We start from the raw sequence: 27677 nt of genomic DNA on the forward strand, positions 1-27677 counted from the left end.
GGAGAGAGGCAAACACAAGGGAGAGCGCGGGAGCGGAGGGGGGGGCAGCGAGAATAGATGATATAGGGAGAGAGGGAGAGACAAGGGGAGAGCGAGGGAGGGCGCCCATTCAAACACAATACGTCAGGGGAAGGCCGGGAGAGCAGAATTGAGAGGGGGAGACACAGGGAGAGAGAGAGAGCGAAGGGAGAGAGCGAGAGATACATAGACAAGGAGGAGCAGGGGGAGCGCGTGAGAGCGACAGGGAGAGTGACACACGCACACAAGGGAAAGGGGAGAGAGAGGGAGGGCGGCGGGGGGGGCAGAGACACACACGCAGGGGAGCGCAAGGGAGGGGGAGAGAGAGAGAGAGGCAGGGAGGGAGAAGGAGATACCGGGAGAGCGGCGGAGAGCGTGCGAGGGAGACACAGCGAGAGCGAGCGAGAGAGAAGAATCGAGAGAGGGAGACAGGGGGGGAAAGCGAGCGAGAGAGCGAGCGAGAGAGAGGGGAGAGAGAGAGCGGCGGTGGAGATTGGGGGAGTCGGGCTGCCGGTGGCGAGGCCGCCTCTTCCTTCAGTCACGGAGCGCAGCGCCGACATGGCCACTCTCACGAACGGCGCGCAGCTCCATCACCAGCCGCTCGACGCCGAGCGGGACGGAGGAGGAGGTGGAGGACCCAGGGACGCGCACCCGGGCGCCATGAAACTGTTCGTGGGGCAGATCCCGCGCCACCTGCACGAGCGCGACCTCGCGCCGCTCTTCGAGGAGTTCGGCCGCATCCGCGAGCTCACGGTCCTCAAGGACCGCGTCACGGGCACGCACAAAGGTGGGGACGGGGCGGGGGGGGCTCGGCATCACCACCATCATCAACATCATCACCGGCGGGACCACCATCATCAACATCATCACCGGCAGGACCACCATCATCAACATCATCACCGGCGGGACCACCGTCGTCATCATCAACGATAGCAGCAGCAGCGTGGATAGCACCATCATTCTCATCATCACCAGCAGCACCACCATCAACAGCGGCATCAGCACCACCAGCAGCGTGGACAGCACCATCAGCCTCATCATCATCGGCAGCACCATTATGATGGGCAGCAGCACCATCGTCATGCCTGGCAGCAACAGCGGTAGCAGCAGCAGGCGGCGGCGTCAGCACCACCAGCAGCGTGGACAGCACCGGCAGCATCAGCACCAGCATCAGCACCATCATCGTCATCATTCGTTCCATCATGCCTCGCTCTTTATCTCTCGCCATCCACAATCCTCCCATCATCACCACAATGATGATTTGTCGCTATCCCCCATTATCCCTCATCACGGGCATCATCAGCAGCTTCGTCAACCTAGTTATCATCAGCAGCATCGCGGAGGTCGTTTAGCATGGGCATCACCGATAGAATAGACACCATATAAGCCAGCAGCATGGATACCATCAGAATCAACATCATCAGAGTAATCATTAGGCAGGTCACTATCGTGGGCATCAACACCATCATTAATATCACAGACAGCATAATCATGGACATAATGAGTGTCATCATCGTAATCTTGGACATCATCATAATTAATTATGGGCATCATCGCCATCATCACAGGGATTATCAGGATGATAATTCTATTATCAATGCCACCACCACCATCATCATAAATCATTACGGTCACCGTCAGCACGGGCATCATCAGCAGCACAGACGGCTCCCGCCACATCCGCCACCATAGCCAGAGCCTTCCATTGTCAGGAGCGTGGACCGGGCGACAGAGCTAATAAACACACACACACATATACACACATCCACACACACACACATACAGACACACATCCACACAAGATCCACACACACATCTACACACATCCACACAGACATACATGCACACACATCCACACATACGACAAGAACAACAACATCCACACGCATTCACACAGACATACAAAGACACATCCACACACACATACAGACAAAGAGACATCCACACACAAAGACACATCCACACACAAAGACACACACACACATGTCCACTAGCGGGAGCAGCAGCCTGATCATATTCACAGTAGAACTCGCATTGTCTCGTTGTAAATACACGGGTAGAGAGAGGGGAGAGAGAGATTTTGAAAAACAGAACTCGTTAAAGAAAAATAAAATCGCCACCGCAATCTGTTGATGTCCCCTGTTGGCGACTGGCTGGAAGAGAGAGCGGCACAGTGAGAGAGAGAGATGGGGGGAGCCATGGTGGCCATTGCCACACCATCACCCTCGCAATCCCTCGCCATCGTCATCACCATCATCGCCATCATCATCGCCTCGCTATTCCACACTCTCACCTCGCCGATATGATTACGATTCTTCCTCACACCGTCTGAACATCGCAATGCTCACTCATCATCTCTGCTTCATCGTCGTCGTTGTCATCAACATCCCTCGCCCTGTGCCATCGTCTCTCATCATCCTGGCCAATCCCAAATCATTCCTCATCAGTGCCATCATGAAGATCATTGCGATCATCATCCCAAATCATCATTATCCCGAACGACTTCTCTTCATCGTTATTCATCATGTCCCCTCATGATTCCTCGTCATCCTTCGCCATCGCTAATCCTCCTCCTCCATCGTCTTCATGAATTGCCATCCATTCCTCATCTTTCCACACCATTGCCATCATCATCATTCCTCGCCAGCCCCCATTATCGCTAATCATCCATCATCAGTCCCCTATCAACCCTCAGCCATTGTCAATCATACCTCACCCCCACCCACCTCACCCCCACCCACCTCACCCCCACCCACCCACCCACCTCACCCCCACCCACCTCACCCCCACCCACCCACCTCACCCCAACCCACCCACCTCACCCCCACCCACCCACCTCACACCAACCCACCACCCCATCTCACTCCCACCCACCCACTCACCCCACCTCACCCCACCTAACCCTACCTCACTCCACCCACTCACTCACACCCACCCACCCACTCACCCCACCTCACTCCACCCACTCCTCACTCCATCCACCCACCACTCACCCCACCTCACCCCACCTCACCCCACCTCACTCCACCCACTCACTCCCACCCACCCACTCACCCCACCTCACTCCACCCACTCCTCACTCCATCCACCCACCACTCAACCCACCTCAACCCACCTCACCCCACCTCACTCCACCCACTCACTCACACCCACCCACTCACCCCACCTCACTCCACCCACTCCTCATTCCATCCACCCACCCACTCCACCTCACCCTTTCCCCATCCACCTCACCAACTCACCAACTCAGTCACTCACCACAACCTCACCCTCCATGCCCGGCCGAGGAGGAGGAGGATGAGGCGGCGGTGGCGATGGAGAGGCTCGCAGAGTCAAACTGCCGCACGGCGCGGGGCCCACAGAGCCCTGGGAGGGCCAGGGAAGCCGCGCGGTGTCCCACAGGTGGCTCCAGTGGTGGAAGGGGAGGGGGCGAGGTTCCTTCACCTGCGCTCCCCCATTACCTCTGACAGGTGTTTGCGCGGGACCCGGTGGCGGTGGTTGTGGCCGCGTTGCCATAGACACGCTCCGCCGTGCTCACATCTCCTTACAATTGCGAGCCCCTGCGCACCTCGCCCGAGTTCGAGCCGGGGTCGGGGTGGCAGCCGAGGCGGCGCGCGAGCCGCGTGCGCCCCGAAGCGGCGGGGCGGGAATGGTCGCGGGGCTTTTTGGGGGATTTAAACACCGGGCAGCCGCTCGCACAATCGATCGATACGACGACGGCGAGGTGTCAATTAATATTAATTACACTGCCCCCCTCCCTCCTCCTCCTCCTCCTCTTCACCCCCCGCAGCCCCCGTAGCTCCGGTCACGTCAATTACTATCGGGGGGTGAGGACAGAAAGCGGCCTCCACGAGCCGAGATCGCGAGCAGGGCGCTACTCCTCCGATCATTACCGTGGTGGCGATGAATATGAATATTAATGATAATGGCATGATGACAGTGCTGCTGCTGATGATGATGGTAATATTAATGAGATGTTAATGATGGTGGCATTAGGGGAGGGAGTGGGGGGGGTGTGCACCCGGGGCGCGATCATCCGTGACCCCAGAGTAGCGACGCTCAGGCTTTGTCTGTGCTGCCTTTTCTCTCTCTCTCTCTTCTGCTTGTCTCTCTCATCTTATTTCCACCGTCTCCCCCCCTCTCGCTCCCTTCTATCTCCACCTCTCCCCTTGCCCATCTCTCTGCCCTCTCGCTCCCTTCTATCTCCACCTCTCCCCTTGCCCATCTCTCTGCCCTCTCGCTCCCTTCTATCTCCACCTCTCCCCTTGCCCATCTCTCTGCCCTCTCGCTCCCTTCTATCTCCACCTCTCCCCTTGCCCATCTCTCTGCCCTCTCGCTCCCTTCTATCTCCACCTCTCCCCTTGCCCATCTCTCTGCCCTCTCGCTCCCTTCTATCTCCACCTCTCCCCTTGCCCATCTCTCTGCCCTCTCGCTCCCTTCTATCTCCACCTCTCCCCTTGCCCATCTCTCTGCCCTCTCGCTCCCTTCTATCTCCACCTCTCCCCTTGCCCATCTCTCTGCCCTCTCGCTCCCTTCTATCTCCACCTCTCCCCTTGCCCATCTCTCTCCCCTCTCACTCCCTTGCCTATCTCTCCCTTCTCGTCAATATTCCTCCTATGCCTCCACCTTATCCTATCTCTGTCTCTCTTCTCTCCCCTCCCTCTCCCTTTTATATTTCCTCTCTTCCTCATCTCCAGCTTCTCTCTCCCTCATTCTGCTGTCTCGAATCTCTCTCTCTCGTCCCCCCCCCCCATCTCTCCCTTGTCTCTCCGCTGCCTCCACGTGCCTCTCTCTTGGTTCCCTCTGCTCTCCCTTCGGCTGCTCTTGCCTCCATTGTCTCTCGCCTCGCTCTCCCTCTCCCTTGCCACTGCGCTCGCCTCTCCACTCGCTCCGCTCGCTCCGCTATCTCCCTTGCTTACCCGCTCTCCCTCCTCTCTTATTATGTCTCCCTCCTCCTCCTGCCCCCTGCTCCCTCCTTGGTTCTTCCTTATCGTCCGCGGTCTCCCCCGCCTCTCTCCCTTGTCTCTCCTCGTCTTTTCCTGCCCAGTCTCTCCTACCCCTTGTCTCTACTCGATTCCTTGTTTCTCTCTCCCCCCATCCCCCCACCTCCCTCCACCTCGCCTCCCCGTGTCTCTTCATTCTCCCATAGTCTCTCCTCTCCTCGCTCCCCATCGTTTACCATCATTTCCTGAATGTCTTTCCCCATCTCCCTTCTCGTCCTCCTTCTGTCCCTCTTGTTCCCCCGCCCTCCCCCCGCCTCTATCTCCCCCCCCCCCGAAGCCACCTGCACCCACCGAGCTCACGTCCACCTCATCATCATCATCATCCTCCTCACTGCCCCTTCATCCCACAGTCTCCTACTCCTCCCCGCTCCACGGGAAAGGCTCGCTGAGTCGTATGAGTGGTTCGGAGGAGAGTCCTGCCACACTGGCGCGTTTGTCCAATTCCGTGCACGGCTGTTTACCTTCGCCACTGGGAGGAAACCGGAGATCCCGGGGGGAGGGAAAAACCAAGCCGCTCAAAGCTCCACCGCACAGATTTATTCAATCCGTCGCTGTACAGCCATCTCATGGCCACCTCACGGCCATAGCTGACGCACAAAGACAACGATTCACCTGTAGAGCCTTTTACAGGCTTTTGGGGCAAGTACTGTCAGCGAGCACCTATTAAGGTCGGAACTGCACACGAGAAATTGGGTGGTGTGGTCGACATCACGCCCGGCCACCTTTGTCTCCCAAGTGCTGATGTTTTACACACCGCACCATAATGCACTAGTTTAGGGCTGAGTAAACCTAGGAGAGTCCCGAAACCGGGTTCAGATATTCGCTGTCATTGTTTTTGGTCGTGAACAGGAATCGAACTCGGGCCGCCAGGTCCATAGCACTATGCGCTAACCATTGCGCCACCGCTCCTTAAACAGAGGCAAATTACAAATCTGGCCCAGACCGTTGTCTCCCTGCCCCGCCTCCTCGGACCAAATCGCCGTGGGGCAATCCCTGGCTCGCCCTCTCCGTGGGAGAAGGGGGTGGGGTGAATGGGATTGGGTGGGGGAGGGGGTGGATGGGGTGGGGGGGGGATGAATGAAAGGGAGGGGGTGGATGGGTGAGTATGGGGTGGATGAGGAAGTTGGGTGAGGGGGAAGGTGAGTTGGGGGTAGGGGGGTGAGGGGGAGTACGGGGGAGGGGGAGTAGGGGGTGGATGAGCGAGTGAGGGGGAGTAGGGAGTTGGATGGGTGAGGGTGAGCGAGGGAGAGGGTGAGCGAGGGAGAGGGTGAGCGAGAGGGAGGGTGAGTAGGGGGTGGATGAGCGAGTGAGGGGGAGTAGGGAGTTGGATGGGTGAGGGTGAGCGAGGGAGAGGGTGAGCGAGGGAGAGGGTGAGCGAGAGGGAGGGTGAGCGAGGGAGAGGGTGAGCGAGAGGGAGGGTGAGCGAGGGGTGGATGAGCGAGGGGGGGGGGATGTGTGAGTGAGTGAGGGAGGGTGCCTCACGTGCTGTGCGTGGGGGCTGCGTGCTGTCCGCAGGCTGCGCCTTCCTCACGTACTGTGCGCGCGAATCGGCGCTCAAGGCTCAGAGCGCCCTGCACGAGCAGAAGACCCTGCCGGGGGTGAGACGTGCACCCCGCACCCTGCACCACGCACCCTGCACCACGCACCCCCACACGGAGACCCCCACACAGAGACCCCCACACGGAGACCCCCACACGGAGACCCCCACACAGGAGTCCTACAGAATAGTGCCAATCTGCGTTCTCTATGGAGGGGTCCCCAATGAGGGGTACTTAAAAGGGGTCTCCATCTGGGGGTATTTAACCGGGGGGGGGGGGGGGTTCCATACCGAAGGATCCATTCACAGGGGTCCCTACCAGGCCCCAACACTCGGGCCTCTCTCCCAGGCCTCGCTACCAGGACACCCTCCCTCGCTCCCTAGGGATCTCGCCTCCCCCCGCCTCCCCCCGCCTCCCCCCGCCTACCGGGCCCACGACACAGGGGTCCCTATCCAACACCCCCTACCCGGGACCCTCACCACTTACGCCAGATCCGCTTCCTGGAACCTTCTCTGCAGGTAACTCCGACCCTTCCAGACCCCCCCCCCCACCCCAACGGTGGGTTCTGCACACGGGAATTTTAGACTTGGGGTTTCTCACTTGAACCCCCTGACCTGGGATCCCTGATCCCGGCGCTTCACCGGTCCCCTGACCCCCCCTGGGTCCCGGTGCCACTCCCAGATCTCCCTCCCTGTCCCCCCCACCCCCCACCCTGGCTCCCCGCGCCTCCCCCGCGCCTCCCCGGGTCCCGCGCGGCGGGCGTCGCTGTCCGTGGTGCTGAAGCGGCCCCCTCCCTCCATCCCTCCGGCGCGCTCCCGCCCGCTCGCTCGCGCGCTCGCGCGCGCGCGCGGTGGGATGAGTCATCACCCCCCCTACCCCTCCACCTCCCCCTCCTCGGCCCCCGCACTTCCCCCGGCGAATCGATTCTATTTTAAAATCGTCGTCGGCTGGGATCGCCTATTCGATTTCAGAATCGACGGGGGGTTATTTTTTTTCGTGTCCGTTTGATTTTGTTCATAGTTTGTGGATTCGGTCCTTGGGTTTAACAGTCGATGGGCACAGGGTCCAAAGCGCCAGGCGGCCAGCGACAAACAGCACCGTTCTCGGAGTCGTAATAGATACGAGTGCACGCATTTGTTGAATTGAGCGAGGTTATTATGAAGAAGACGAAAACCAACCTCAACACATTCGCCAATAACACCGTGGTCTTACATTGAAAAATACAACAGGCGACGTTTTGGGCAATGAGGCTTCTTCGTGGTATGTTCTGAGTCATATAATATACAACGAAGGACCGAAACGTCGCCTGTTATTTCTAGATATGTATTCGTTCAAAGCCGCAGTGTTATGGACGAATGTGTTGCGTTGTTGTTAAGCGTGCTTGTGCACGACTGCCAACGCAGCATCACCACCAGCAGCAGCAAACAGGTTTCGATTGAAAGCTTTCGTGACTGCAGGGATTCATCTTCTTGGTTCGAGGAGACAGACCATTCAGACTCTGTCTCCTCGACAGACCTGTTCTCCACCTGAGGACGGCTACTTGCGTTGTGGCCGAAACGTCGTGAGAATTATTTTATCATGTTTTGTTTTTATTATTTTATTATTTCCATTCTACGTGACTTTACCGAAAGAACCAAGAAGAGCAAACAGGTTGTTAGTTATTGTGAGAGACAACGAAGGGGAGAGGGAATTACAGAGCGGAGCAGGGCGAGGGGTGAAGCAGAAAAACGAAGTGAGGTGACCTGCAGTGTGGTGGATGGGTAGTGTGATGTAGTGACTTCTAGTGTGGTGGGTGTGATGTAGTGACTTCTAGTGTGGTGGGTGGGTGTGATGTTCTGACCTGCAGTGTGGTGAGTGAGTGTGATGTAGTGACTTCTAGTGTGGTGGGTGGGTGTGATGTTCTGACCTGCAGTGTGGTGAGTGAGTGTGATGTAGTGACTTCTAGTGTGGTGGGTGGGTGTGATGTTCTGACCTGCAGTGTGGTGAGTGAGTGTGATGTAGTGACTTCTAGTGTGGTGGGTGGGTGTGATGTTCTGACCTGCAGTGTGGTGAGTGAGTGAGTGTTGTTGTGACCTGCGGTGTGGTGGGTGGGTGTGATGTTCTGACCTGCAGTGTGGTGAGTGAGTGTGTTGTTGTGACTTGCGGTGTGGTGAGTGAGTGTGTTGTTGTGACCTGCGGTGTGGTGAGTGAGTGTGTTGTTGTGACCTGCGGTGTGGTGAGTGAGTGTGTTGTTGTGACCTGCGGTGTGGTGAGTGAGTGTGTTGTTGTGACCTGCAGTGTGGTGAGTGAGTGTGTTGTTGTGGCCTGCAGTGTGGTGAGTGAGTGTGTTGTTGTGACCTGCAGTGTGGTGAGTGAGTGTGTTGTTGTGACCTGCAGTGTGGTGAGTGAGTGTGTTGTTGTGACCTGCAGTGTGGTGAGTGAGTGTGTTGTTGTGACCTGCAGTGTGGTGAGTGAGTGTGTTGTTGTGACCTGCAGTGTGGTGAGTGAGTGTGTTGTTGTGACCTGCAGTGTGGTGAGTGAGTGTGTTGTTGTGACCTGCAGTGTGGTGAGTGAGTGTGTTGTTGTGACCTGCAGTGTGGTGAGTGAGTGTGTTGTTGTGACCTGCAGTGTGGTGAGTGAGTGTGTTGTTGTGACCTGCAGTGTGGTGAGTGAGTGAGTGTGTTGTTGTGACCTGCAGTGTGGTGAGGGGGTGAGTGACTGTGTGTGAGTTAGTGAGTGGACGAGTGAGTGAGTTATTGTTGTGGCCTGCAGTTGAACACGGTGTGGGTGAGACGAGTCGGTGTCTGGCACACCGAGTGTGGGTGAAGGAATCAATGAGTGAAGTTCACGGGGACAGTGGCCGTGGCGGTAGCGATTGAAGAGTCACGTCTAGAATGTGGCTGCCTCCAGCGGCTGCGCGTGCACGACCACGCGGCACGCGCGAAGAGAAGAAGCGCGTACCGTGGGTTTGGAGAATCAATACACATCGACTGGTCTGAGCAGTTACATCCCTCGCGGATAAAGCGATGGACCGAGACCTGAAGTACGAGCCCATGCACTATCCCTCGCCTCTAACACTGAGCTCTATCGTCTAACAATTGCACGGTCCCATAACACTTGCCCTAGCCGCTAGCTCTATCTTCTAATAATAGATCTATCTAACATTATCCCTATCCCATAACACGAGCTCTAACACGCCCACGAGCATATAACTCGATGCCTCGCCTCTAACATTCGCTCAAACCTAACACAATGACCCCCTAGTCTAAGACAGTGACCCCCTAGTCTAAGACAGTGACCCCCTAGTCTAAGACAGTGACCCCCTAGTCTAAGACAGTGACCCCCTAGTCTAAGACCGTGACCCGCTAGTCTAAGACAGTGACCCCCTAGCCTATGACGGTGACCCCCTAGTCTAAGACAGTGACCCCCTAGTCTAAGACAGTGACCCCCTAGTCTAAGACAGTGACCCGCTAGTCTAAGACAGTGACCCCCTAGTCTAAGACAGTGACCCCCTAGTCTAAGACAGTGACCCCCTAGTCTAAGACAGTGACCCCCTAGTCTAAGACAGTGACCCGCTAGTCTAAGACAGTGACCCCCTAGTCTAAGACAGTGACCCCCTAGTCTAAGACAGTGACCCCCTAGTCTAAGACAGTGACCCCCTAGTCTATGACAGTGAACCCCTAGTCTAAGACAGTGACCCCCTAGCCTATGACAGTGACCCCCTAGTCTAAGACAGTGACCCCCTAGTCTAAGACAGTGACCCCCTAGTCTAAGACAGTGACCCCTAGTCTAAGACAGTGACCCCCTAGTCTATGACAGTGACCTCCTAGTCTAAGACAGTGACCCCCTAGTCTGTGACAGTGACCCCCAAGTCTGTGACAGTGACCCCCTAGTCTGTGACAGTGACCCCCTAGTCTAAGACAGTGACCCCTAGTCTAAGACAGTGACCCCCTAGTCTAAGACAGTGACCCCCTAGTCTGTGACAGTGACCCCCTAGTCTGTGACAGTGACCCCCTAGTCTAAGACAGTGACCCCCTAGTCTAAGACAGTGACCCCCTAGTCTGTGACAGTGACCCCCTAGTCTAAGACAGTGACCCCCTAGTCTAAGACAGTGACCCCCTAGTCTAAGACAGTGACCCTAGTCTAAGACAGTGACCCCCTAGTCTATGACAGTGACCCCCTAGCCTATGACAGTGACCCCCTAGTCTAAGACAGTGACCCCCTAGTCTAAGACAGTGACCCTCTAGTCTAAGACAGTGACCCCCTAGTCTAAGACAGTGACCCCCTAGTCTATGACAGTGACCCTCTAGTCTAAGACAGTGACCCCTAGTCTAAGACAGTGACCCCCTAGTCTAAGACAGTGACCCTCTAGTCTAAGACAGTGACCCCCTAGTCTAAGACAGTGACCTCCTAGTCTAAGACAGTGACCCCCTAGTCTGTGACAGTGACCCCCAAGTCTGTGACAGTGACCCCCTAGTCTAAGACAGTGACCCCCTAGTCTGTGACAGTGACCCCCTAGTCTAAGACAGTGACCCCCTAGTCTAAGACAGTGACCCCCTAGTCTATGACAGTGACCCCCTAGTCTAAGACAGTGACCCCCTAGTCTAAGACAGTGACCCTAGTCTAAGACAGTGACCCCCTAGTCTAAGACAGTGACCCCCTAGTCTAAGACAGTGACCCTAGTCTAAGACAGTGACCCCCTAGTCTAAGACAGTGACCCCCTAGTCTATGACAGTGACCCCCTAGTCTATGACAGTGACCCCCTAGTCTAAGACAGTGACCGCCTAGTCTAAGACAGTGACCCTAGTCTAAGACAGTGACCCCCTAGTCTAAGACAGTGACCCCCTAGTCTATGACAGTGACCCTAGTCTATGACAGTGACCCCCTAGTCTAAGACAGTGACCCCCTAGTCTATGACAGTGACCCCCTAGTCTATGACAGTGACCCCCTAGTCTAAGACAGTGACCCCCTAGTCTAAGACAGTGACCCCCTAGTCTGTGACAGTGACCCTAGTCTAAGACAGTGACCCCCTAGTCTAAGACAGTGACCCCCTAGTCTAAGACAGTGACCCCCTAGTCTAAGACAGTGACCCCCTAGCCTATGACAGTGACCCCCTCGTCTAAGACAGTGACCCCCTAGTCTAAGACAGTGACCCCCTAGTCTAAGACAGTGACCCCCTAATCTAAGACAGTGACCCCTAGTCTAAGACAGTGACCCCCTAGTCTAAGACAGTGACCCCCTAGTCTGTGACAGTGACCCCCTAGTCTGTGACAGTGACCCCCTAGTCTAAGACAGTGACCCCCTAGTCTAAGAGAGTGACCCCCTAGTCTAAGACAGTGACCCCCTAGTCTAAGACAGTGACCCCCTAGTCTAAGACAGTGACCCCCTAGTCTATGACAGTGACCCCCTAGTCTATGACAGTGACCCCCTAGCCTATGACAGTGACCCCCTAGTCTAAGACAGTGACCCCCTAGTCTAAGACAGTGACCCCCTAGTCTAAGACAGTGACCCCTAGTCTAAGACAGTGACCCCCTAGTCTATGACAGTGACCCCCTAGTCTAAGACAGTAACCCTAGTCTATGACAGTGACCCCCTAGTCTAAGACAGTGATCCCCTAGTCTGTGACAGTGACCCCCTAGTCTGTGACAGTGACCCCCTAGTCTGTGACAGTGACCCCCTAGTCTAAGACAGTGACCCCCTAGTCTAAGACAGTGACCCCGGAGTCTATGACAGTGACCCCCTAGTCTATGACAGTGACCCCCTAGTCTAAGACAGTGACCCCCTAGTCTAAGACAGTGACCCCGAGACTATGACAGTGACCCCCTAGTCTAAGACAGTGACCCCCTAGTCTAAGACAGTGACCCCCTAGTCTATGACAGTGACCCCCTAGTCTAAGACAGTGACCCCCTAGTCTAAGACAGTGACCCCCTAGCCTATGACAGTGACCCCCTAGTCTAAGACAGTGACCCCCTAGTCTAAGACAGTGACCCCCTAGCCTATGACAGTGACCCCCTAGTCGAAGACAGTGACCCCCTAGTCTAAGACAGTGACCCCCTATTCTATGACAGTGACCCCCTAGTCTAAGACAGTGACCCCCTAGTCTAAGACAGTGACCCCCTAGTCTAAGACAGTGACCCCCTAGTCTAACACAGTGACCCCCTAGTCTAAGACAGTGACCCCCTAGTCTGTGACAGTGACCCCCTAGTCTGTGACAGTGACCCCCTAGTCTAAGACAGTGACCCCCTAGTCTATGACAGTGACCCCCTAGTCTAAGACAGTGACCCCCTAGTCTAAGACAGTGACCCCCTCGTCTAAGACAGTGACCCCCTCGTCTAAGACAGTGACCCCCTAGTCTATGACAGTGACCCCTAGTCTAAGACAGTGACCCCCTAGTCTAAGACAGTGACCCCCTAGTCTAAGACAGTGACCCCCTAGTCTAAGACAGTGACCCCCTAGTCTAAGACAGTGACCCCCTAGTCTATGACAGTGACCCCCTAGTCTATGACAGTGACCCCCTAGTCTAAGACAGTGACCCCCTAGTCTATGACAGTGACCCCCTAGTCCATGACAGTGACCCCCTAGTCTAAGACAGTGACCCCCTAGTCTAAAACAGTGACCACCTAGTCTATGACAGTGACCCCCTAGTCTATGACAGTGACCCCCTAGTCTAAGACAGTGACCCCCTAGTCTATGACAGTGACCCCCTAGTCTAACACAGTGACCCCCTAGTCTATGACAGTGACCCCCTAGTCTATGACAGTGACCCCCTAGTCTAAGACAGTGACCCCCTAGTCTAAGACAGTGACCCCCTAGTCTATGACAGTGACCCCCTAGTCTAAGACAGTGATCCCCTAGTCTAAGACAGTGACCCCCTAGTCTATGACAGTGACCCCCTAGTCTATGACAGTGACCCCCTAGTCTAAGACAGTGACCCCCTAGTCTAAGACAGTGACCCCCTAGTCTATGACAGTGACCCCCTAGTCTATGACAGTGACCCCCTAGCCTATGACAGTGACCCCCTAGTCTAAGACAGTGACCCCCTAGTCTAAGACAGTGACCCCCTAGTCTAAGACAGTGACCCCCTAGTCTAAGACAGTGACCCCCTAGTCTGTGACAGTGACCCCCTAGTCTAAGACAGTGACCCCCTAGTCTATGACAGCGACCCCCTAGTCTATGACAGTGACCCCCTAGTCTAAGACAGTGACCCCCTAGTCTATGACAGTGACCCCCTAGTCCATGACAGTGACCCCCTAGTCTGTGACAGTGACCCCCTAGTCTATGACAGTGATCCCCTAGTCTATGACAGTGACCCCCTAGTCTAAGACAGTGACCCCCTAGTCTATGACAGCGACCCCCTAGTCTAAGACAGTGATCCCCTAGTCTATGACAGTGACCCCCTAGTCTAAGACAGTGACCCCCTAGTCTAAGACAGTGACCCCCTAGTCTAAGACAGTGACCCCCTAGTCTAAGACAGTGACCCCCTAGTCTATGACAGTGACCCCCTAGTCTATGACAGTGATCCCCTAGTCTAAGACAGTGACCCCCTAGTCTATGACAGTGACCCCCTAGTCTATGACAGTGACCCCCTAGTCTAAGACAGTGACCCCCTAGTCTAAGACAGTGACCCCCTAGTCTATGACAGTGACCCCCTAGTCTAAGACAGTGACCCCCTAGTCTAAGACAGTGACCCCCTAGTCTAAGACAGTGACCCCCTAGTCTATGACAGTGACCCCCTAGTCTAAGACAGTGACCCCCTAGTCTAAGATAGTGACCCCCTAGTCTAAGACAGTGACCCCCTAGTCTAACACAGTGACCCCCTAGTCTGTGACAGTGACCCCCTAGTCTGTGACAGTGACCCCCTAGTCTGTGACAGTGACCCCCTAGTCTGTGACAGTGACCCCTAGTCTAAGACAGTGACCCCCTAGTCTATGACAGTGACCCCCTAGTCTATGACAGTGACCCCCTAGTCTAAGACAGTGACCCCCTAGTCTAAGACAGTGACCCCCTAGTCTAAGACAGTGACCCCCTAGTCTAAGACAGTGACCCTAGTCTAAGACAGTGACCCCCTAGTCTAAGACAGTGACCCCCTAGTCTAAGACAGTGACCCCCTAGTCTAAGACAGTGACCCCCTAGTCTAACACAGTGACCCCCTAGTCTAACACAGTGACCCCCTAGTCTGTGACAGTGACCCCCTAGTCTAAGACAGTGACCCCCTAGTCTGTGACAGTGACCCCCTATTCTAAGACAGTGACCCCCTAGTCTAAGACAGTGACCCCCTAGTCTGTGACAGTGACCCCCTAGTCTATGACAGTGACCCTAGTCTATGACAGTGACCCCCTAGTCTATGACAGTGACCCCCTAGTCTAAGACAGTGACCCCCTAGTCTAAGACAGTGACCCCCTAGTCTGTGACATTGACCCCCTAGTCTGTGACAGTGACCCCCTAGTCTAAGACAGTGACCCCCTAGTCTAAGACAGTGACCCCCTAGTCTGTGACATTGACCCCCTAGTCTGTGACAGTGACCCCCTAGTCCAGGGGTCGGCAACCAAAATAACAAGAAGAGCCATTTCTTTCCAATTCGGTACAAAATTCAGTATTTCAAGAGCCGCAATGCATCTGAGTACATACTGTACATGCGTACATATCGTCAAGAAGCAGCCCGTAAAGAGCCGCATGCGGCTCCGGAGCCGTAGGTTGCCGACCCCTGCCCTAGTCTAAGACAGTGACCCCCTAGTCTATGTAGTCTATGTAGTCTATGACAGTGACCCTAGTCTATGTAGTCTATGTAGTCTATGACAGTGACCCCCTAGTAGTCTATGTAGTCTATGTAGTCTATGTAGTCTAAGACAGTGACCCCCTAGTAGTCTATGTAGTCTAAGACAGTGACCCCCTAGTAGTCTATGTAGTCTATGTAGTCTATGACAGTGACCCCCTAGTAGTCTATGCAGTCTATGTAGTCTATGTAGTCTATGACAGTGACCCCCTAGTAGTCTATGTAGTCTATGTAGTCTAAGACAGTGACCCCCTCGTAGTCTATGTAGTCTAAGACAGTGACCCCCTAGTAGTCTATGTAGTCTATGTAGTCTATGACAGTGACCCCCTAGTAGCCTATGCAGTCTATGTAGTCTATGTAGTCTATGACAGTGACCCCCTAGTAGTCTATGTAGTCTATGTAGTCTAAGACAGTGACCCCCTCGTAGTCTATGTAGTCTATGTAATCTATGTAGTGTATGTAGTCTATGACAGTGACCCCCGAGTAGTCTATGTAGTCTATGTAGTCTATGACAGTGACCCCCTAGTAGTCTATGTAGTCTATGACAGTGACCCCCTAGTAGTCTATGTAGTCTATGTAGTCTATGACAGTGACCCCCTAGTAGTCTATGTAGTCTAAGACAGTGACCCCCTAGTAGTCTATGTAGTCTATGTAGTCTATGTAGTCTAAGACAGTGACCCCCTAGTAGTCTATGTAGTCTAAGACAGTGACCCCCTAGTAGTCTATGTAGTCTATGTAGTCTATGTAGTCTATGACAGTGACCCCCTAGTAGTCTATGTAGTCTAAGACATTGACCCCCTAGTAGTCTATGTAGTCTATGTAGTCTATGTAGTCTATAACAGTGACCCCCTAGTAGTCTATGTAGTCTATGACAGTGACCCCCTAGTAGTCTATGCAGTCTATGTAGTCTATGTAGTCTATGACAGTGACCCCCTAGTAGTCTATGTAGTCTATGTAGTCTAAGACAGTGACCCCCTCGTAGTCTATGTAGTCTAAGACAGTGACCCCCTAGTAGTCTATGTAGTCTATGTAGTCTATGACAGTGACCCCCTAGTAGTCTATGCAGTCTATGTAGTCTATGTAGTCTATGACAGTGACCCCCTAGTAGTCTATGTAGTCTATGTAGTCTAAGACAGTGACCCCCTCGTAGTCTCTGTAGTCTATGTAATCTATGTAGTGTATGTAGTCTATGACAGTGACCCCCGAGTAGTCTATGTAGTCTATGTAGTCTATGACAGTGACCCCCTAGTAGTCTATGTAGTCTATGACAGTGACCCCCTAGTAGTCTATGTAGTCTATGTAGTCTATGACAGTGACCCCCTAGTAGTCTATGTAGTCTAAGACAGTGACCCCCTAGTAGTCTATGTAGTCTATGTAGTCTATGTAGTCTATGTAGTCTAAGACAGTGACCCCCTAGTAGTCTATGTAGTCTAAGACAGTGACCCCCTAGTAGTCTATGTAGTCTATGTAGTCTATGTAGTCTATGACAGTGACCCCCTAGTAGTCTATGTAGTCTAAGACATTGACCCCCTAGTAGTCTATGTAGTCTATGTAGTCTATGTAGTCTATAACAGTGACCCCCTAGTAGTCTATGTAGTCTATGACAGTGACCCCCTAGTAGTCTATGTAGTCTATGTAGTCTATGACAGTGACCCCCTAGTAGTCCATGCAGTCTATGTAGTCTATGTAGTCTATGACAGTGACCCCCTAGTAGTCTATGTAGTCTATGTAGTCTAAGACAGTGACCCCCTAGTAGTCTATGTAGTCTATATAGTCTATGACAGTGACCCACTAGTAGTCTATGTAGTCTATGACAGTGACCCCCTAGTAGTCTATGTAGTCTATGTAGTCTATGACAGTGACCCCCTAGTAGTCTATGTAGTCTAAGACAGTGACCCCCTAGTAGTCTATGTAGTCTATGTAGTCTATGTAGTCTAAGACAGTGACCCCCTAGTAGTCTATGTAGTCTAAGACAGTGACCCCCTAGTAGTCTATGTAGTCTATGTAGTCTATGTAGTCTATGACAGTGACCCCCTAGTAGTCTATGTAGTCTAAGACATTGACCCCCTAGTAGTCTATGTAGTCTATGTAGTCTATGTAGTCTATAACAGTGACCCCCTAGTAGTCTATGTAGTCTATGACAGTGACCCCCTAGTAGTCTATGTAGTCTATGTAGTCTATGACAGTGACCCCCTAGTAGTCCATGCAGTCTATGTAGTCTATGTAGTCTATGACAGTGACCCCCTAGTAGTCTATGTAGTCTATGTAGTCTAAGACAGTGACCCCCTAGTAGTCTATGTAGTCTATATAGTCTATGACAGTGACCCACTAGTAGTCTATGTAGTCTATGACAGTGACCCCCTAGTAGTCTATGTAGTCTATGTAGTCTATGACAGTGACCCCCTAGTAGTCTATGTAGTCTAAGACAGTGACCCCCTAGTAGTCTATGTAGTCTATGTAGTCTATGTAGTCTAAGACAGTGACCCCCTAGTAGTCTATGTAGTCTAAGACAGTGACCCCCTAGTAGTCTATGTAGTCTATGTAGTCTATGTAGTCTATGACAGTGACCCCCTAGTAGTCTATGTAGTCTAAGACATTGACCCCCTAGTAGTCTATGTAGTCTATGTAGTCTATGTAGTCTATAACAGTGACCCCCTAGTAGTCTATGTAGTCTAAGACAGTGACCCCCTAGTCTATGACAGTGACCCCCTAGTCCATGACAGTGACCCCCTAGTCTGTGACAGTGACCCCCTAGTCTATGACAGTGATCCCCTAGTCTATGACAGTGACCCCCTAGTCTAAGACAGTGACCCCCTAGTCTATGACAGCGACCCCCTAGTCTAAGACAGTGATCCCCTAGTCTATGACAGTGACCCCCTAGTCTAAGACAGTGACCCCCTAGTCTAAGACAGTGACCCCCTAGTCTATGACAGTGACCCCCTAGTCTAAGACAGTGACCCCCTAGTCTATGACAGTGACCCCCTAGTCTAAGACAGTGACCCCCTAGTCTAAGACAGTGACCCCCTAGTCTATGACAGTGACCCCCTAGTCTATGACAGTGATCCCCTAGTCTAAGACAGTGACCCCCTAGTCTATGACAGTGACCCCCTAGTCTATGACAGTGACCCCCTAGTCTAAGACAGTGACCCCCTAGTCTAAGACAGTGACCCCCTAGTCTATGACAGTGACCCCCTAGTCTAAGACAGTGACCCCCTAGTCTAAGACAGTGACCCCCTAGTCTAAGACAGTGACCCCCTAGTCTATGACAGTGACCCCCTAGTCTAAGACAGTGACCCCCTAGTCTAAGATAGTGACCCCCTAGTCTAAGACAGTGACCCCCTAGTCTAACACAGTGACCCCCTAGTCTGTGACAGTGACCCCCTAGTCTGTGACAGTGACCCCCTAGTCTGTGACAGTGACCCCCTAGTCTGTGACAGTGACCCCTAGTCTAAGACAGTGACCCCCTAGTCTATGACAGTGACCCCCTAGTCTATGACAGTGACCCCCTAGTCTAAGACAGTGACCCCCTAGTCTAAGACAGTGACCCCCTAGTCTAAGACAGTGACCCCCTAGTCTAAGACAGTGACCCTAGTCTAAGACAGTGACCCCCTAGTCTAAGACAGTGACCCCCTAGTCTAAGACAGTGACCCCCTAGTCTAACACAGTGACCCCCTAGTCTAACACAGTGACCCCCTAGTCTGTGACAGTGACCCCCTAGTCTAAGACAGTGACCCCCTAGTCTGTGACAGTGACCCCCTATTCTAAGACAGTGACCCCCTAGTCTAAGACAGTGACCCCCTAGTCTGTGACAGTGACCCCCTAGTCTATGACAGTGACCCTAGTCTATGACAGTGACCCCCTAGTCTATGACAGTGACCCCCTAGTCTAAGACAGTGACCCCCTAGTCTAAGACAGTGACCCCCTAGTCTGTGACATTGACCCCCTAGTCTGTGACAGTGACCCCCTAGTCTAAGACAGTGACCCCCTAGTAGTCTATGTAGTCTATGTAGTCTATGTAGTCTAAGACAGTGACCCCCTAGTAGTCTATGTAGTCTAAGACAGTGACCCCCTAGTAGTCTATGTAGTCTATGTAGTCTATGACAGTGACCCCCTAGTAGCCTATGCAGTCTATGTAGTCTATGTAGTCTATGACAGTGACCCCCTAGTAGTCTATGTAGTCTATGTAGTCTAAGACAGTGACCCCCTCGTAGTCTATGTAGTCTATGTAATCTATGTAGTGTATGTAGTCTATGACAGTGACCCCCGAGTAGTCTATGTAGTCTATGTAGTCTATGACAGTGACCCCCTAGTAGTCTATGTAGTCTATGACAGTGACCCCCTAGTAGTCTATGTAGTCTATGTAGTCTATGACAGTGACCCCCTAGTAGTCTATGTGTAACAGGTTCCGGAGACACTTGTAGAGGTAACTTCTTTATTACAATACAACACTCCAACAGTCCAACAGTCCTGATACTCTGTTACAGCCTAGGTACACAGCCTAGCTACACAGCCTAGATACTCTACTCTGGCTACGCTCCGGAACTCGCCCTCACAAGGTCGTAGAGTCGGGAGTTCCAGAGTCCCAGCGCTGGCTCTCACAGCATCCCCGGGTCTTCAGATGGCTGGTCGTGGGTCTTGGGTCTTGAGTTACAACTGGGCCCCGATCGTCCAGGGAGCTCTCCTTTTATGCCTGGTACAACGAGGGGTGGGGCCGTGTGCGCCCCCAGATATCCCACAGAGCACACACAGCCCCCCCCTTTGGCGGCGCCAAGGGGATTAAGCGTCTGGACCCCCTGGGAACTCAACGCCTGGCGCCCAGAGGCTTAAGCGTCTGGACCCACCTGGGAACCCAGAGCCCCCAGCAGCCCCTCCCTTCTTATGTCACTACATATGTAGTCTAAGACAGTGACCCCCTAGTAGTCTATGTAGTCTATGTAGTCTATGTAGTCTAAGACAGTGACCCCCTAGTAGTCTATGTAGTCTAAGACAGTGACCCCCTAGTAGTCTATGTAGTCTATGTAGTCTATGTAGTCTATGACAGTGACCCCCTAGTAGTCTATGTAGTCTAAGACATTGACCCCCTAGTAGTCTATGTAGTCTATGTAGTCTATGTAGTCTATAACAGTGACCCCCTAGTAGTCTATGTAGTCTATGACAGTGACCCCCTAGTAGTCTATGCAGTCTATGTAGTCTATGTAGTCTATGACAGTGACCCCCTAGTAGTCTATGTAGTCTATGTAGTCTAAGACAGTGACCCCCTCGTAGTCTATGTAGTCTAAGACAGTGACCCCCTAGTAGTCTATGTAGTCTATGTAGTCTATGACAGTGACCCCCTAGTAGTCTATGCAGTCTATGTAGTCTATGTAGTCTATGACAGTGACCCCCTAGTAGTCTATGTAGTCTATGTAGTCTAAGACAGTGACCCCCTCGTAGTCTCTGTAGTCTATGTAATCTATGTAGTGTATGTAGTCTATGACAGTGACCCCCGAGTAGTCTATGTAGTCTATGACAGTGACCCCCTAGTAGTCTATGTAGTCTATGACAGTGACCCCCTAGTAGTCTATGTAGTCTATGTAGTCTATGACAGTGACCCCCTAGTAGTCTATGTAGTCTAAGACAGTGACCCCCTAGTAGTCTATGTAGTCTATGTAGTCTATGTAGTCTATGTAGTCTAAGACAGTGACCCCCTAGTAGTCTATGTAGTCTAAGACAGTGACCCCCTAGTAGTCTATGTAGTCTATGTAGTCTATGACAGTGACCCCCTAGTAGTCTATGTAGTCTAAGACATTGACCCCCTAGTAGTCTATGTAGTCTATGTAGTCTATGTAGTCTATAACAGTGACCCCCTAGTAGTCTATGTAGTCTATGACAGTGACCCCCTAGTAGTCTATGTAGTCTATGTAGTCTATGACAGTGACCCCCTAGTAGTCCATGCAGTCTATGTAGTCTATGTAGTCTATGACAGTGACCCCCTAGTAGTCTATGTAGTCTATGTAGTCTAAGACAGTGACCCCCTAGTAGTCTATGTAGTCTATATAGTCTATGACAGTGACCCACTAGTAGTCTATGTAGTCTATGACAGTGACCCCCTAGTAGTCTATGTAGTCTATGTAGTCTATGACAGTGACCCCCTAGTAGTCTATGTAGTCTAAGACAGTGACCCCCTAGTAGTCTATGTAGTCTATGTAGTCTATGTAGTCTAAGACAGTGACCCCCTAGTAGTCTATGTAGTCTAAGACAGTGACCCCCTAGTAGTCTATGTAGTCTATGTAGTCTATGTAGTCTATGACAGTGACCCCCTAGTAGTCTATGTAGTCTAAGACATTGACCCCCTAGTAGTCTATGTAGTCTATGTAGTCTATGTAGTCTATAACAGTGACCCCCTAGTAGTCTATGTAGTCTATGACAGTGACCCCCTAGTAGTCTATGTAGTCTATGTAGTCTATGACAGTGACCCCCTAGTAGTCCATGCAGTCTATGTAGTCTATGTAGTCTATGACAGTGACCCCCTAGTAGTCTATGTAGTCTATGTAGTCTAAGACAGTGACCCCCTAGTAGTCTATGTAGTCTATATAGTCTATGACAGTGACCCACTAGTAGTCTATGTAGTCTATGACAGTGACCCCCTAGTAGTCTATGTAGTCTATGTAGTCTATGACAGTGACCCCCTAGTAGTCTATGTAGTCTAAGACAGTGACCCCCTAGTAGTCTATGTAGTCTATGTAGTCTATGTAGTCTAAGACAGTGACCCCCTAGTAGTCTATGTAGTCTAAGACAGTGACCCCCTAGTAGTCTATGTAGTCTATGTAGTCTATGTAGTCTATGACAGTGACCCCCTAGTAGTCTATGTAGTCTAAGACATTGACCCCCTAGTAGTCTATGTAGTCTATGTAGTCTATGTAGTCTATAACAGTGACCCCCTAGTAGTCTATGTAGTCTATGACAGTGACCCCCTAGTAGTCTATGTAGTCTATGTAGTCTATGACAGTGACCCCCTAGTAGTCCATGCAGTCTATGTAGTCTATGTAGTCTATGACAGTGACCCCCTAGTAGTCTATGTAGTCTATATAGTCTATGACAGTGACCCACTAGTAGTCTATGTAGTCTATGACAGTGACCCCCTAGTAGTCTATGTAGTCTATGTAGTCTATGACAGTGACCCCCTAGTAGTCTATGTAGTCTAAGACAGTGACCCCCTAGTAGTCTATGTAGTCTATGTAGTCTATAACAGTGACCCCCTAGTAGTCTATGTAGTCTATAACAGTGACCCCCTAGAGTCTATGTAGTCTATAACAGTGACCCCTAGTAGTCTATGTAGTCTATGACAGTGACCCCCTAGTAGTCTATGTAGTTTATGACAGTGACCCCCTAGTAGTCTATGTAGTCTATGTAGTCTATAACAGTGACCCCCTAGTAGTCTATGTAGTCTATAACAGTGACCCCCTAGTAGTCTATGTAGTTTATGACAGTGACCCCCTAGTAGTCTATGTAGTCTATGACAGTGACCCCCTAGTAGTCTATGTAGTCTATGACAGTGACCCCCTAGTAGTCTATGTAGTCTATGACAGTGACCCCCTAGTAGTCTATGTAGTCTATAACAGTAACCCCCTAGTAGTCTATTTAGGTCTATGACAGTGACCCCCTAGTAGTCTATGTAGTCTATGACAGTGACCCCCTAGTAGTCTATGTAGTCTATGACAGTGACCCCCTAGTAGTCTATGTAGTCTATGACAGTGACCCCCTAGTAGTCTATGTAGTCTATGACAGTGACCCCCTAGTAGTCTATGTAGTCTATGACAGGGTCTCTGTCCCCAACACTCACAATAGGCACCAATCGAGCCCTGGGTGTGTAATGGTCGCATTGTTCCCAGCCCTCAGCAGAGCCCCAATATCCGTCACCATTACCCGGGAGCGCCAACACGGCCTCCACAGGCGACACACCTGAACGGGGACGCGGGGTGGGGGGATGGGGGTGGGGCTTTTGGGGTGGGGGAAGGGGTTTGGGAGTGGAGGGAGGGGGGCGAGCAAAGAGGGAGCAGAGGGGGGGGCAGGGGGGGAGCAGAGGTGGGAGGGGGAGCAGAGGGGGGGAGGGGGGAGCAGAGGGGGGAGGGGGTGCAGAGGGGGGAGCAGAGGGGGGAGGGGGGAGCAGAGGGGGGTAGGGGGGAGCAGAGGGGGGAGCAGGAGGGGGGGGGGGAGCAGAGGGGGGAGGGGGGAGCAGAGGGGGGAGCAGAGGGGGGAGGGGGAGCAGAGGGGGGAGGGGGAGCAGAGGGGGGAGGGGGAGCAGAGGGGGGAGCAGAGGGGGGAGGGGGAGCAGAGGGGGGAGGGGGAGCAGAGGGGGGAGGGGGAGCAGAGGGGGGAGCAGAGGGGGGAGGGGGGAGCAGAGGGGGGAGGGGGAGCAGAGGGGGAGGGGGTGGCGGCTCACGCGCGCGCGCCCACTGATTGATTCACGAGATAATGAGTGCCGATAGGACTGCTGATCCTTGATCTGATTAGGAGGAGATGGGGGAGATGGAAGAAATATGGGAGGGAGATCGGGGCGGGAGGGTGGTGGGAGAGAGAGGTGGAGGTGGGCCGGGAGGATTTGAGGGAGATGAGGAGGAGAGGTGAAGGGTAACATTGGGAGGTAGATGGAAGGAAGGTGGCGGAAGATAGGCGGGGGGCGGGGTGGAGATGCGCGGGAGATTGTCAGAAAAGGAAACGCGTGGGAAATGTAGCGGAAAGGGGTGGGGGGAGGAGATATTGGGCGGGGGGGGGGGGGTCAGGGGAGGTGCCAGGCCGCGTGCACGTCGCGGTAATTAGGCGCGCGCCCCCCCTCGCCCCCCTCGCCCCCCCTCTGCCCTAATTTGGTTATCAAACGCGGGACCCCCCGCGGTCGGCGGTGAAGCTCAATCCGCCAGCCCCCCACAGGCCGGCGGGGGCCCCAGCCCCCCACAACCCCCGGAGGCGACATCAAGAAGTGGGGAGGGTGGGGAGGAGGTGGGGGGGGGCGAGCCGGCGTATGTCAGAGTGCGGTGGGGCTCGCTCACAGCACTCTCCCTAAAAGTGTGTTCAGGCGATAAGCGGGATCTTTGTCTTCGTGTGGTGTGAGGGTGTCTGTGTCTGTCCGTGTCTTTTGTGGCGGTGGTGTAGCGGATAGCGCTACGCTGAGATACGAACCCGGCGTCCCGAGTTCGATTCCCGCTCACGGCCAACACCGGTGACGATTATTTGAACCGGTCCTGGGCCCTCCCCTAGGTCGACTCAGCCTCAAATGAATACCTGGTGCCAAGTGTAAACATCGCCACTGGGGAGACAAAGGCTGCCTGGCGTGGTGTTGGCCACCCACCACCTCGTGTACCGTGCCGGCCTTTATAGGTGCTCGCTAACAGCACTTGCCCCTACAGTCTGTTCAGGCTACACGGGGGATCTTTGTCTTTTATCTTTAGTTTTTTTTTGTGTCAGGGTGTGTGTGTGGTGTCAGTGTGTGTGTGCGTTGTGAGGTTTGTGTATGTGTTGTCTGGTGGATGTGTGCGTTGTGAGGTTTGTGTATGGTGTCAGGGTGTGTGTGTGTTGTCAGTGTGTGTATGTGTTGTGATGTGTGTGTGTGGTGTCTGGTGGATGTGTGCGTTGTGAGGTTTGTGTGTGTGGTGTCAGGGTATGTGTGTGTGGTGTAACTGTGTGTGTGTGTGGTGTCATTGGGTGTGTGCGTTGTGATGTGTGTGTGTGGTGTCAGTGTGTGTGTGTGGTGTCTGGTGGATGTGTGCGTTGTGAGGTTTGTGTGTGTGGTGTCAGGGTATGTGTGTGTGGTGTAAGTGTGTGTGTGGTGTCATTGGGTGTGTGCGTTGTGATGTGTGTGTGTGGTGTCAGTGTGTGTGTGGTGTCAGTGTGTGTGTGGTGTCAGTGTGTGTGTGGTGTCAGTGTGTGTGTGTGGTGTCAGTGTGTGTGTGGTGTCAGTGTGTGTGTGGTGTCAGTGTGTGTGTGTGGTGTCAGTGTGTTTGTGGTGTCTGGTGGATGTGTTTGAGTGTTTGTGAATGGATGGATTTTATTTATCACCAGGAAAAAGCCGGGTACTTTGTATGTAAGTGTGTCATTGGTGTGTGGATCTCTGTTTGTGTGCCAGTGCACATGTATTTAGTGGGAAACAGTGGCGCAGTGGTTAGTGCTTCGAACCTGGCCACCCGAGTTCGATTCCCACTAACATCCAATATCCAATATCAGAGGTGAATATCTGAACCGGGCCTGGGCTCCCCTTGGTCGATTCAGCGTTAGAAGTTAGTCATTGGTCCGGTGTGTATAAGACATGAACACATTGGGGAGACAAAGGCGGCCGGGCGTGGTTCTAGTGACACGGACCCCTCCTGTGCCATGCCGGCCTTAGTGGCTCTTCGCTCACAGCACTCGGCCCCAGTAATCTGTTAAGTCTCTATGGGAGACGTTTGTCTTTGCGTGTGTCATTGTTATGGGTATTTCACAGTATGCTGTGTGTGTACATGGGTTCACAGTATTGTTCACGTGTGTTTAATGTTCGTGTGTTGAAGGAATAGGTGTGGCAATTAGGGCTGAACGATTTGGGGAAAATATCTAATTGCGATTTTTCTGACAGATATTGCGAGCTGCTTTGCGATTATTTTTTTTTTAAGTCAAGCTTCAGTTCAATATTCACTGTGTAATATATTTAAAACATGTGATGGAGCATTATCACATACCATCAAAATGTGAAATGTTCTATATATTCTAATGCAAGGATGAGAACTTAAAATATATGAATTGCTTTCAACATGTATTTATTTAAAAGTTTTAATTGAAATATAACAATAAACATGAAACAATTGTTAAGTTAAATAAATAAAGTTATAATAATACAAAATAAAACAATGCCAATAAGAAAGTAATAGGACTTTTCAAATCGCAGCCTTTGTGATTTGCTAATAGCATTGTTTCAAATTTCGATTTGAAATCGATTAACCGTTCAGCCCGAGTGTCAATGTACGTCAGACTATATGTGTGTGGGTATCACGATGTGTGTGTTCCGAGTGTGTATGTTCGTGAATATTTCAATGAGCATGCGTTATGTGTCTTCGTGTGCCGCTTACCAACACGTGTCCCTGTTGTTAATGGGTGCTGGCTGACAGCACTTGCCCCAGCAGTCTGTTAAAGGCTATAGGGAGGGGTCTTTGTCTCGGTATTTTTTGTGTATCAGGGGCTTGTGTGCTTTATGCATTGCCCGTACACGGCCCGCACCGTAGGCCGGATGGGTGTCAGTGTTAATTAATTATTTGACTATTAGGGGTTGTTAGGGGGGCGCCCCCCCCCCCTCACAACCATTTACGGCCTTCGGCCAGGAAAGTCACAAAAAAAATTCACTCAAGCACCCGATGCTCCGTTTTGATGTTTTTAAAATTTTGAATTGCATTATGTTTTGAATTAGATAATTTTCTTTCTTAATTAAAAGCTTATATAATTTAACATCTGAAAGACTTAATTGAAAAGGACATTTCGTGTGAATTTTATCTCGACGTTAAGTAGATATGGCCTTGCTGGGGTTCGGTTCGATGCGAACTGTCACCAGTTTGGGATTGCGGGATCGAGATAATGCGACACGGAGCTGCTGGCCGTGCGAGAAGACTGCCGTCTGCAGATCGATTCCAACGTAATCGAGCGTCTGTCCCTGCGCCTCCGTCGTTCATGCAGGGGGTGCGTAGGTTTGCAGTGCCCCCTGCATGAAAACGACGGAAAGTGCAACGTTCATCACAGAGAGATAAAGTTGTGCGCTTATATAAGAGTATAATGATGGGGAGTTTACTGTAGATAGATGTGGATGTTAAGCGGCCAATTCCATAGGAGCGACCCCTGCTGGGTGTGCGCGCGCGCCTCGGGGTGTGCGCGACAACACACACACAGCGACACACACAGCCACACCCCACACACAGCGACACACAAAGATCCCCCTGTGTAGCCTTAACAGATTGTAGGGGCAAGTGCTGTTAGCGAGCACCTATGAAGGCCAGAACGGTACACGAGGGGGGTGGGTGGCCAGCACCACGCCTGACCGCCTTTGTCTCCCCAGTGGCGATGTTTACACACCGCACCGGGTACTCATTTGAGGCTGAGTCGACCTAGGGGAGGCCCGGGACCGGTTCAGATAATCGTCACTGGTGTTGGCCGTGAGCGGGAATCGTACCCACACACAGCGACACACACACACACAGCGACACACACACACACAGCGACACACACACACACAGCAACACACACACACAGCGACACACACACACACAGCGACACACACACACACAGCGACACACAGCGACACACACACACACAGCGACACACACACACAGCGACACAAAGATACAAAGATCCCCCGTATAGCCTTAACAGACTGTA

The 27677-nt window shown here is 52.5% G+C and overlaps 1 protein-coding gene across 6 annotated transcripts in view; it reads left to right on the forward strand.

Annotated features, from left to right (window-relative positions):
• The first annotated feature begins 331 nt into the window (after positions 1–331).
• The window catches only part of LOC144935387 (CUGBP Elav-like family member 3), a 58993-nt gene continuing 31647 nt past the window's right edge, over positions 332–27677 (forward strand). For 3 of the 6 annotated variants that reach the window (XM_078861967.1, XM_078861970.1, XM_078861972.1), the window contains exons 1-2: positions 333–805; positions 6537–6619. In XM_078861967.1, coding sequence (XP_078718093.1) covers positions 577–805; positions 6537–6619 — 312 coding nt within the window. In that variant the 5' untranslated portion in view covers positions 333–576. Of the gene's footprint in view, positions 806–6536; positions 6620–27677 lie in introns of all 6 variants that reach the window. The other 3 variants (XM_078861971.1, XM_078861968.1, XM_078861969.1) reach the window with 2 other exon arrangements.

The sequence above is a fragment of the Lampetra fluviatilis genome, chromosome 13 (assembly GCF_964198595.1).
Source record: "Lampetra fluviatilis chromosome 13, kcLamFluv1.1, whole genome shotgun sequence".
Lineage (NCBI taxonomy): Eukaryota > Metazoa > Chordata > Hyperoartia > Petromyzontiformes > Petromyzontidae > Lampetra > Lampetra fluviatilis.